The sequence below is a fragment of the Bos taurus genome, chromosome 16 (genome assembly GCF_002263795.3).
Source record: "Bos taurus isolate L1 Dominette 01449 registration number 42190680 breed Hereford chromosome 16, ARS-UCD2.0, whole genome shotgun sequence".
NCBI classification, from domain to species: Eukaryota; Metazoa; Chordata; class Mammalia; order Artiodactyla; family Bovidae; genus Bos; species Bos taurus.
The window spans coordinates 56,611,361-56,623,704 of record NC_037343.1 but is presented as its reverse complement, the minus strand read 5'-3'; the positions used below and the strand labels follow the sequence as shown (position 1 = coordinate 56,623,704).

The 12,344-nt window shown below is 45.8% G+C and overlaps 1 protein-coding gene across 3 annotated transcripts in view; it reads left to right on the top strand.

Moving 5' to 3' along the window:
• The window catches only part of TNR (tenascin R), a 496,875-nt gene that overhangs the window by 409,890 nt on the left and 74,641 nt on the right, over positions 1-12,344 (top strand). For all 3 annotated transcript variants that reach the window (XM_024976261.1, XM_024976262.1, NM_001205928.3), the window contains 3 exons: positions 301-416; positions 2,709-2,859; positions 8,435-8,704. In XM_024976261.1, coding sequence (XP_024832029.1) covers positions 301-416; positions 2,709-2,859; positions 8,435-8,704 — 537 coding nt within the window. The remainder of the gene's footprint in view (positions 1-300; positions 417-2,708; positions 2,860-8,434; positions 8,705-12,344) is intronic.

Below are 12,344 nucleotides of genomic sequence, written 5' to 3'. Positions count from 1 at the left end.
ACACCTTAGTAAGGACAGGGAAGTGTGACTTTTGGATTTTAACATCAACCTATTATGGAACAGAAAGCATAAAAAGTACTTCTTAGGTGTTCATTAGGGTTACTCCTCTATTTGCTCACACTGAGCGCCGACACCACAGTGCCTGGGCCCACCCCTTGCCTGGAATCCAGCGCGTCTGTAATGAGGTTGGGATAGCCCATCACACGCCACGGCATCCATGGCGTGGAGGGAGCCCAGGTACTGCTCTCTGCCCCTGCCAGGGCTAGCCATGACACTATCACCCACATTGCTGTGTTCCAGATCTCTCCACGCCTCAAGGGCTCCGATTCAAGACGATCACAGAGACCACCGTGGAGGTGCAGTGGGAGCCCTTCTCATTCTCCTTCGATGGGTGGGAGATCAGCTTCATTCCAAAGGTAACCCCCACCTGTCAGATGGCCAAACAGCCTGATGTGGCATACCCACACCCTCGACTTAGGATTGGGGCAGCAAAAAAGCCACCCTCCCCCCACACACACACACAATCTCTGTCTCTCTCTCCATGCCATTAAGGACACAAGGGGGCACTTGGCGGGCTACAGAACATTTCTTTCACAAAGGCGTGGTAATGACTGATTAACAAGAATGGCCCCAAGCCTGGTACCCAGGCCTTGGATGACAGGAGAATGAGGGAGCAGCCATGGCCCAGCTCTCTGCTCAAAAAGCTTTACATTTTTAGCAAGCTGCAACTTCAGTGAGTCTGAAAACCTAGACTTTCAAAAAGTTGGGGCTTCTCTCTAGGACACAAGAAAAGCTAAAGCCAATCAGTCTCATAGTCAACCCACAGCTTCATTCTGTGCAGGCAGAGGCCCCAGAAGTCAGCCTACGTGGTTTCAGGCTCTGAAAGTCAGAGATGTAACACAAAAACACCATGCATAACCTAGTCATTGAGAAAAATGTTCCTTAAACATTTTGAGCTGAAAAGGATCTTAAGATTTCTTTCCATTCATCAAAGTGGTATTTTATTTTATTAATCTGAAAATTAACGTATCTAAGTTGCCAGAGGTGCCTGACTAGTTCTAATTTTCTAGGAGTTATTAATGCGACTGATGTTTTCCCTAGCTATATCACTCATGAGGGCATATATATATATATATATATACATACATACATATACATAAAATGTTTAATCACATTCCTTTCCTTTGTCTTCATCTTTCAATATCAAAGGGCATTTTTTCAAATCATTCATCAGACTTAATGACAGATGACACATTTTTGGCTCATAAGACTGTGATTTTACCATTCCTTTTACTTCAAAATTCTTAGAGGCATGGATTGTTGAAACTACAAAAGACTTTCAGATTCACAGAGAATGACCCTTCATTTTACATCTAGTTTGTTTAGTTTATAGAGAATAAGACTCAGTGAACTTAAACGATATCAGACAGCTGGTTGGTGGCAGGCTTAAAACAAGAACCTGATCTCCACTTCTTATTCCAGGGCTCTGTCCTCTGAACTGGACAGATACCTCTTTCTCTTGTGGGGATATAGTCATGACATGCCAGGCGAACTACATCTAAGCAGATATTCTATATATGTAGTTTCTTATATGTTTTATCTGCATTAAAATGGCCAAAGAAGTATGGTGGGCAATTGGATTCCTGCCGCTCTGCTGCTCAGGCAAGACAAAACAATGCCAGGATTGCCTGTTTTACATCTAATATGTAAATTCCAAATGAGAGTGGGGCTAGCCAGGGCTTACCTAGGTCAAATATACAGCCACATACAATAACTGTATGCTCTGTAGGTTGTGGCTAGTGGGAGGCACTTGTCACATTGATTTATAAGAGTATGGATATAAAATACATATAGGGCACTCCAGGTGACATGAACAGAGACCAAAGATTATAAGAAAAGGACTGTGCCACAAAAAATAGCCCTCTTGTCACCTCCACTTCCAGAGACACAAAGAGAAAACGTATAAGAACAGGCCAACAGACAGACAGGTGGGCAGAGAGACGCTAAACCCTGGACTCGACGTCATGTTGATCTTTTTCGCTTCCTCTTTCACCAGTGTGTCTCTTTCTTCTCTCCTTTGTATTATTCTTTGTTCTACCCTTTTCCTCTTCTTTGTACTCCATGGTTGTATCACTGGTTCCTAACTCATCTGGGTAAAAGGGAAACAAGACAATGACAGATGTGCAGCCAGGGTAACACTATGAGAAACTCCAGACACAGCAAAATAATAGCTCCAGCTCATTAAAAAACTCGGAACATCTCAGTTTGAAATATGTTGTCATGTACATAAAGATGTTTACACACATACACACACAACTAGACTCTTCTAAATAGCCAAAGGCATGCTCACCATGATAAATGCCAAAAAAAAAAAAAAAAAAAATCTGATAGGTGGTAAGTATCAAACATTTCATTTTTGGCAAAAATGTCTACATCACCTCATGACTAATTTTTATTGGCAAACTCAGTAGAAGCAGGGGAAGCCAAAGAAATGTTCTTGAAAATTGGTTCTCCCTTTGCCAAATCCTCATAGAGTGGTGGCATTCTTCTTGAGCCTGCTGGGAGCCATTCCTGGCCCCAGACACTCAGCTGTCAGCCTAGAGGGCAGAGAAGCATTTCTCATCTTTAACTCACAATCAGGGTCCCATCCTTTCCCCTCCTATTGATTTCCTCTTCTGGTTTCTCTGCTTCTCCCTTCCTTCCACCAGAACAATGAAGGAGGGGTGATTGCCCAGCTCCCCAGTGACGTCACATCCTTCAACCAGACAGGACTAAAGCCTGGGGAGGAATACATTGTCAATGTGGTGGCTTTGAAAGAGCAAGCCCGGAGCCCCCCTACCTCGGCCAGCGTCTCCACTGGTGAGTGCCTCCAACCTTTCTCCCTCTGACAACCCAAGGTTCACTCAGGAAGAACTGCAGACTCAATCAAGAGAGACAAAGGGATGCTAGGACTTCTCCCACAGCTGAAATTAATTTTGGTGCCTGGAGATGGAGCTTATTCCACTAGATGCTTAGGTGAACATCTTCCTTATTCTTGCAAACCCAGAAACCCAGGAGAGTATTCTATGAGAAATTCTTTGTTCAGATCTCCAGTGTGTCTGTATTCTGATCTTACTCATTAAGAGACTTCATTTGTCAGTCCCTAATATCTTGAGCTTTGGAACCAACAAGAGCTAATACACTCTTGCTTATTGTGAGGCGTGCAGAAAGTCCTAAGACGCTTCCCAAACCTCGATCCATTTGACAATGATGAACGATAATACCTTCTTCAAAGAAATGACATGAGGATTAAATCAGATAAAGCACACAAAGTGATTAGCACTGAGTTGATGACAGTGTGTATACATTCACTCAGAGAACACCTTTCGAAGTGACAGAGCCGGAGGAAACACATCATTCCAAACCAGTAAGTGTGGGTTGGGTCACTGTTCAAGGTGACAACTTAAGTAGATTATTATTTCATCTCCACAGTTCCTCTCATGCAAGATCATTATATTTCTATGTTTGAGTCATTAACTGTATCACATTTTGCTTTATTGTTTCCTTAGCTAAAAAAGGATGTTCAACCTCAGAGCTGTAAATTAACAAATATAATGTGTGTGTGCGCCCTCAACCAAGGATTTCTCAAAAGTTATAAATAGCTTCTGGTATCACTTTTGGTTCTCATTTTGTTGATGGAGGAGCTGAGACTCAAAGGTTAAGCAACACTCCCTGTAACAGAGACTGAGTTAGGCGAATATTGGGAGAGCTTTATTTTTTTATAAACAGAAACTGACACCTAAGAAAACCAGTCATGAGTCCAGGGCGAAGGCCAGGTTGGCCAGAAAAGGGAACCACAACACTATATAATGAGCCCATGTTTATGGATTAGTGATTCATACTTTGTTAACTGGATCCAAACTAAACAGCCTCAGGTGCTGAGGTTTGTGCTCAGTCAAGAAAACATTGGTTTAAAACTATTGTGGCACCAGATTATGCTTCATTAGAGCCCCAGGGTTCCGTGACAGCTCCTCAAGGCAAGGAGGAAGTAGAGATCCCGGCCTCTTATTACTCCCACTCCCATGTCCCTCCCACCTTCCCACCAAGGCAGTTAGTTCCCCTTTCATCTCTTTTATATTTTGTACAATCATTTAAGATTTTCTTCTTTTAAAAAAAGAATATGACCCCTCCTCCTCCCCAAAAGGCTTTAAACCCACTGTACTAATCCAAATATGTTTTAGAAAAAACTACAGCCATAAAACTAAACGTGCTCTGTAGGACTCTCTCCAGTGGCCAGAGTTATCCCCCAGTTTTGCTTCCCAAGGTTGTACTGGACCCTTAAGAGTTGGTTAGGTAATTGTTCATTCTCCTCTTCTGATTTGGAATGTTTCAGGTCCCTAAATCATTTCTGAGATTTGATACCAAGAAAGTATTAGCAGAAAACAAAAAGCTAGAAGAAGATGGTACATAAAAGCGCAGAGAAGAACATTACAGACATAGGATGCCTTTCTTCCAAAACACTGACACGCTTAGAAGAGACAGACTCTGCTTTAGGCTTCTACTTACACCACATTTTGACAAAATTGGCAGTCTTTTTTTTTTAATTTGGAATTTTCTTAAGATTAAAATGAAAAGCTCCTGATCTTGTCATCTGTGGTAAAGCCAGGCCAATTTTTTTTTCCAATTAGGAAAAAAATGTCCTAGTTCATATTTTGAGATTGTGTACAGAATCACAAAGAAATGGAGAGAAAAATATTTATTCCAGTTTACCTTTTGAGGAGGATGTGTGTTTGTTTAAAAATTAGAGCCTAAATTGAAAGCAAACTGATACCTTCTTGACCGGAATGGGACATGGCTACCCAGTGGCCAACTGAAGGGCCGAATCCAAGGGTGGGTGCGGAAAAGACCGTTGGCTCCCAGCCCCATCTGCTATTTTTAAGAAACCATTGTTTAATTAATTCCTTCTGCTAAGGTCTGATCCACACCAACCCTCTCCTGCAAAGCTCTGAGTCCTTGTCAGGCACGCAAGCTGGCTTCTTCCAGTCGGGCCATTTTGGGAATTCAAATTACAAGACCTCCTGCAGCCAGAGGCCTTGGCGCTTGCTTCACAATGACACTCTAATACAAGCAAGCATTATGACTAGGATTGGGGGATTTAAAGAGCTGATGGAAAAAGCCTGACATGGTCATTAGAGTTTTTGTGACTTTTTTTTTTTCCCAAGAAGCTCCAGTTTATTGAAATGCTTCCTTTTCTTTCTTATGACTGTTGAGAATCATCTCTTTATTTCATTTACTCAGCACCCATGTACTGAGTGTCTACTATGTTTCAAGTATTATGCTTATTCAGCTGCTCGGAGAACATCTCCCCCATCTCATTATTAAATTAAATGAAATTTAAAAGCCCAAATTATCTAAAACCATGAAATACAGCATGAAGGAAAGAAAACATCTGGATGTATTCTGTTAGATCTCATTATTACTCCAAATATGAAAACCAGAACATTTTAACTCCAAACCAGGTGGCACCAAAACCAAATGATCTGGTGATTTTTATTTTGGCTGGTGCCAGACCCCAAATCCAAAGCTGTTTAATAGAGAACAGGACTAGGCTAGACCCACAAAGAGAGGGTGGGGTGCCCAGGGAAAGGCCAACTCAGAAAGACTGAGAGGCTCAAAGTCAGGCTGAGACAGTCCTGAGGGGGACACCATCCTGGAGACAATCGAGACTGTGATCTGGTGAGGATTGTTTAAAAAAAAAAAAACACAATCTTAGTCAAGACACTCTGGTAATATGGAAGAAAAATGGTCATAAAGTAGCTGAAGCAAAAAAGAGAATTTACTGGAAGGACACAGAGTATCTCATGGAACCCCAGGGCCTGAAATGCATCTGAGTCTCACAGAAGACTTGAACCAGGAAATGGAAAGTCAAGAATCAAGTTATTCTCTATATCTTTCTAGAAGTGCCACACGGCCACTCATTTCTGCTTCTCTCTCTTCGTTTGCTCCTAAAATTCTGCACCCAGGTCCAGTGTGTATGTGTTTGGGGGAGGGATCTCCCACACCAAGCAATTCTGTTTCCCAGCTACGTATCCTACCATTCAACTCAGTTCTGACACCATCTACCATCTGAGAGCATCAGACTCCGCAGGTTGAAGGCTCCTTTAAGACCATCCTCCACTTCAGAGGCCAAAACAAACCCAGGTGTTGTCACCTGTCCTTCTGACTGACCGGCTACAGATTACAGGTTCTACGACTCCCTCTCTGGGTTTCAGCAATTTGCTAGAGCAGCTCACTGAACTCGGGAAACCCATGTTCTCACCAAATTACTGGTTTATCACAAAGGATATTTAAGGACACAAATCAACAGCCATATGAAGAGATACACAGTAGAGGTCCTGAACAAAGGAGCCTCTGCCCCCATGGAACTGGGGTCCTGTCATAGCGGTACATGGAAGCATTCTGGTTCCCTAAACTGGGAGCTCTCTGAACCCAATCCTTTTGGGGTTTTATGGAAGTTTCATTACTTGAGCACGAGTGGTGGACTGACCAGATGTCATGAGTGAGACTGCAAGTTCCAACCCTCTAATCACCTAGCTGGGTCCCTTGACAACAGGCTTCCAAACTCGATTCATTAACATAACAAGAGACAGACAACTTTTTTACAGAGAGGAAAAGGAAATTGGTGGTGTTTTTTGTTTTTTTAAATGGGGAAAGCTTGATCATGTTTCTTTCTTTCTTTTTTTTTTTTAATTGGAGGATAATTGCTTTATAATGTAGTGCTGGTTTCTGCCATACAAAAACGGGAATCAGTCATAACTATGTATATATCCCGTCCCTCTTGCGCCTCCCTCCTAGCCCCTCTAGGTCATCACAGAGCACCAGCCTGGGCTCCCTGTGTGATACAGCAGCCTCCCAGTGGCTATCTGTTTTACACATGGTAGTGTATATATGTCAATGCTAGCCTCTCAATTTGTCCCACCCTCTCATCCCCCGCTTTGTCCACAAGTCCATTCAACAAGAGACAACTTTACCACTTTGATCACTTAGAAAATATCAAGGGTTTTAGGAGCTCTGTGCCAAGAAGGGAAGTCCAAATAGGTATTTACTATAAATCACATTTTTCCCTTTGCCCTCTTCCCTCCCCCTTCCTTTCTGTCTCTCCCTCCCTCCTTTTCCTCTTTATCTCTCTCTCTCTTTCCCTCTCTCTCCCTCTCTGCTCCATCCAGATCAGATGTTTTCTATTTATGTGTGAGGATGGTAGAGAATGCCCACCCTAGTCCTGGCTCACCAACTAATCAGAGAGCCAGAGCCTGTGGTTCCAGTTCCTAATCCTTGAAGAATATTAATATTAACATTAATCAGCCCCAGCTAGAAGGGTGTCATCCGTAATAAATAAAAACATGGAAGCCAAGTCAGCTCTTTCTAGAAGATAATGAGTAATTAAAAGAGGGCATGTTAGCCATGTAGACATGCCATGAGGAATTGAGAACACCATTTTCTACTCTACTCACTAAGGCCTTTCTAGTTCCCTTCTACATTCTCTCACCTTGCCCCACCTCCACCATCATTTAATTCAATATGAACAGGACCCTAGATGGATATCAGAACCATTGATAGTGGGCCCCCTAGGAAATCAACCAGTTTTTTCTAGATAAGGCCATTGCACAGTGGTTTCCCCTGGCTGCTCGGTGCCGGGGCCAGGACTTGTGAGGGATACGTGCTGAATATCTGGAAGCCCGGAAGGACTGGGTGTGATGCAGTGCCCTCTGGCTCAGGAATATGCAAGAACCAGTGGGGAAAAAATAGCTCACAAGAGGCTGTTCCAAGATTGATATCTTTTTTTTTTTTTCAACAGAAGAGCAAGTTTCCCCAGAAGGCATATTTCATATACACAAATACAAATGTCTGTTGGGTTTTTGAGCATCTTAGCAACTGGTTGACTGAGCTGTTGGTATGGCTGAGCAGGGACACCTTTTGGATATTCATGATGCCCTCACTGGCAACCAAGTTGGAAGTCTCAGATGTTTAGACAGGATGCTAATTCATAGATCTTTCCTTGGGGCTCAAAGAAGGTGAAGGCTGGACAGCTGGGCACACACAAGAAGCACGGTTCTCTGTCCTTTGTCTCATAAGCTCCTGACAGAGCAGGGCTAGCCCTCTCAAGCCATTAAGTGCCCTTCCTCCACCCAAACTGGGAAGTGCCAGTCCTGAAAAAAATCACAGCCTCAGGGGACCTGAGATCCAGTGTCCATTCACCCATTTCCAAACCATGTGTCCTCAGGAAAGAGTCCATCTCACTGTCTCATTATCCCCATCTGTAAAATGGGATAACAATACACATCCTCTCTCTAACAGACCAGGCTAATGTAAGGAGGAAAGGAAAGGAAAGCGCTTACTAAAGTCCAAGGCTCACTTCTCAAACTTTTTTTTTTTCTATCGGCTCTTCCTCATTTAGTCATTGATGGGCCCACGCATATCCTAGTTCGAGATGTCTCCGACACCGTGGCCTTCGTGGAGTGGACCCCACCTCGAGCCAAAGTCGATTTCATTCTCTTGAAGTACGGCCTGGTGGGCGGGGAAGGTGGGAAGACCACCTTCCGGCTGCAGCCTCCGCTGAGCCAGTACTCGGTACAGGCCCTGCGGCCGGGCTCCCGATACGAGGTGTGGGTCAGCGCGGTCCGCGGAACCAACGAGAGCGAGGCCACCGCCACCCAGTTCACAACAGGTGAGGCTGCGAGCGGGGGCGGGCCTGGGGAGGGGAGAGGGCGCGGCGCCAGCGGGTATCGTCTGGGCAGGGGGCATCCAGGGAGAGAGATGGTGTGTGCGCCTGCATCCACAAATATCCCGTGCACTGCCAGAGGGAAGCGAGAGGTTTCCGGGCCTCCCGGTGCGGTTGCATCACAGAATGGAGGAGCGCCGGCCACCTGTGGAGGGGAGAGCTGGGTACCTGTCTTGCTTCTGCTGCCAGCCAGGTCTGTGACCTGACATAACTCTTCCCCTCCGGTCTCACATCTTTCCTTTATAAAATGAAACGTTTGTCCTGAAGTCATTGACACATCCCCATTGCTAACCCAAAGGGCAATTTTGTGAGAGTTCAGTGACCCTTCCTGGCAACACTTCATTGCTATTTGCTGGAAACAGTGGTAATGATTCCATAGATCCACAGCGACTTTACCAGCACCATGGCGCACCTTGGAGTTGGGCAAAGCCCATCCGTGTCGAAGCAGGCCTTCTGCCTGAGAATGTTTTACTCATCCTTGTGAGCACTTGCAAGAGGGCTAACATAGACCTGGCTCCCACGGAGGGCAGGCTGAATGAAGCCCATGTCAATGCCTCCTCCCCAGCTGGGATGACCGGCCACCCACTTCCCAAGGCAGTCAGGACTTTTAAAGAGCCTTGGGAAAAGCCAGACCTCATGACCTGCTCCCTGGTTCTCTTGGAGCCCATCCGGCTAGCAAACTAGTGGACAAGTAGGTCAGTCACAAGCAGATGCAGGCTCGCCAGTGCTCTTCCTGGGTCAGCGGGTGCTGAGATCCAAGAGTGAGTCTCTATCTAATCCAGACTCCGTGTCTCTGCCTATCTGCCCTCTGGAGGTCACAGGTCAAGGAATGTCTCTGCCAGCTCCCAAGGTGACACAGCAGTCAAAGGGAACTGCAGGCATCTGTAAGATCTAAGAACCAGCATCTTCCATCAGAATGAAGTAGGAGAATCACTAATCAAAGCATCCCACATTAAGTGGTGGCCTACGAGCCTGTTACAGGATGGGGCAAGTCAGCCAAAGGGCTTCAGGGAGGCTCCATTACCCTCTGCTTGTGTTTAAAATCAGCTGATAAATATAGCAAAGAGTAAGACAGATGGAGGCCAAAATATCCCCTAGATTAGAACAGGTAGCTTAGTGTTAGAATCGAATGGGCTTGCCAACTGATGGCCCCTGTGAGTCTGGGCAAGACTCCCATGTCATAGAAGCTGGGGGCTACTGAGGTTAGGGCTTATAGCACAGAGGAACAAGCAGAGGCTGATCCCCATGGTCAGAGGGCTCCCTTGAGAGGGGAACCAGAATGGTTGTGCCTAGTCTCACTACAAAAATTACCATTGAGGTGAGTCCATCTTCCCCATGGAAGAAAAAGGCTGAGAATCTCATAACAGCTTTCCCTCCACCCCAAAGGAAACATTGGGTTAGGGAGAAGATTTCCCTATTGAAGAGACCAAGTGTGAACACTGAGGAAATGGAGAAGACAGTTGATTCTGAAAGAGACCCTCTCAGGCTTTCTCTCCTGTCCCTGTGCTAGACTCTAGCCCAGCCTGGGGTCCCTGGTCTGATTTTCTACTAAACACATGTTGGGTTCCCCTGTGACTGTGTATCTTTAGAACAAAGGAACTACATTCTGCCCATTTCTCTTGCCTTCTTTTACCTCACTCAGCCAAAGCTGCTCGGAGCCTCACACAAGGTCCCTTCCTGGTGAATTCAAGGTCAGTCCTGCCCACCCCCAACCTTAGCACCCACAGCAGGACCTGCTCAGGTGGTGGGACCTCCTGAGAGCCACAAGTCCTGCATTCTTTTTCAATTTCAAGATAGTTTTTGTGTGAAAAGTGGTTTCTTTGTGGCTGTGCTCAGATAAGCAGTTTGAAGAGGCTGAAAAGGAGACGAGAGCTTTCAGGCGGAAGCACGAAAAGGGAATTCTTGATGTTTAGGTTGACAAGATGGAAGCAGGACTGGCTGGTGGCCCAGGAAAATTTCAATCAAGACAATTGCATTCTGCCTCCTAGAAGCCCCCACTCCCCACCATGAGTTTCCGTTCTTGGCGTGATTCTCTGTTTCTGGTTGCTTCGTGCATGGGCAGCTGTTAGGTGCCTGCTTCCTGCACGCAGCAGCAGCCTGTACCTGCAACCTGCCCTGCTCTGCTCGAGGGGGTGGGGGGTGAGGGGTGAGGGGGCCATGGGGGCAGGGAGCTGTGGACAGACTTGCTCACCAGCTCTCAAGGTCCGGAGTTGACAGGTGCTGTGCTGAATGATGAGAAGGTGCCTGGACCCTCACAGCAGGGCCTTCAGTCATTTTAGAACTCCGCTTAAATTCAAATTAGCCAAAGTGCTTTTCCAGGTGATGGCTTCAACACTAGGAGCGCACTAATTGCACAGGCAATTAAAACAGAGATTTGCTTCCCGAGTGGTGAGCAGGGTATCTGCCTGGGTCTTATTGCCGCTCAGAAAAAGGAGGGCATTGATGGAAGCCCACCAAAGCCAGTGGTTAGAGAGAAAGGGTCCAGGAAGACCCGGAGGCCAGTCTCACAAACTTCGCCACTCTCCGTACGTAGCTCTGGTTGCAGTTGCCCTCATAGGGGAATTCCTAGGACTCTCCTGGTTAATTTTTTTTTTTTTTATGTGAACCATTTTAAATTTTTTATTGAATTCCCAGAAGGCTCAGCAGATAAAGGATCTGCCTGCAACACAAGAGACGCAGATTTGATCCCTGGGTCAGGAAGATCCTCTGGAGAAGGAAATGGCAACCCACTCCAGTATTGTTGCCTGGGAAAACCCCATGGACAGAGGAGGCTGGCGGGCTACAGCCCAAAGGGTCTCAAAGAGTCAGACACGACTAAGTGAGAAGGCGCATTGCAATATTGCTTCTGTTTTATGTTTTGGTGTTTTGGCCACAAGACATGTACTTAGCTTCCAGATCAGGGATCGACCCCTGTATTGGAAGGGGAAGTCTTAACCCTTGGACCACCAGGGAAGCTCCTCTTCTGGTAGATTCTCCTTCACAGCCCTCAGAAGGGAGCCAACACCTTGATCTCAGACTTCCAGTTTGTGAGACAATGTTTCTGTTGTGTAAGCCCAACCAGTCTGTGGCCCTTGGCTGCAGCAGTCCTGGAAACTCATTTAAAGGCCCCACAACAGTTGGAGCTCCCACCTGCTGGGCAGGGAGTATGCTCTGGGATTCCCCAGGAAATGCCTCTGCAAGTTCAACCCTGATGGTGCTTGTCAGCCAGCCAGGACCAGCTGCCCTCAGTCAAAGCTGTTGTTCTTCCTGCACCCCCTCACTCTGAGCATCTTCACAGTCCCCAGCCAGAATATTTAACAAGACTTTCTCGAGGGTTTTGAAGGAGGAGACAAGACAGAGAATGGACAGTATTTGTTTCTCCTGTGTTTAAAGAACACCTAGAGGTGCCAAGCACTGTCCTAAGTAGTAAGGCTGCAGAATAAACATGATAGACAAGATACCAGTTCATGTGAGTTGTATTCCAGTGAGGGGAACTGGACAAGGAAAAAAGAAAGGAACATATGACTATATGGGACCGTCTCAATTACGAGGACCATGCTAAAAAATGAAATTAATGATACAGAGGGAGTAGTCAGAAAGGTCTCTC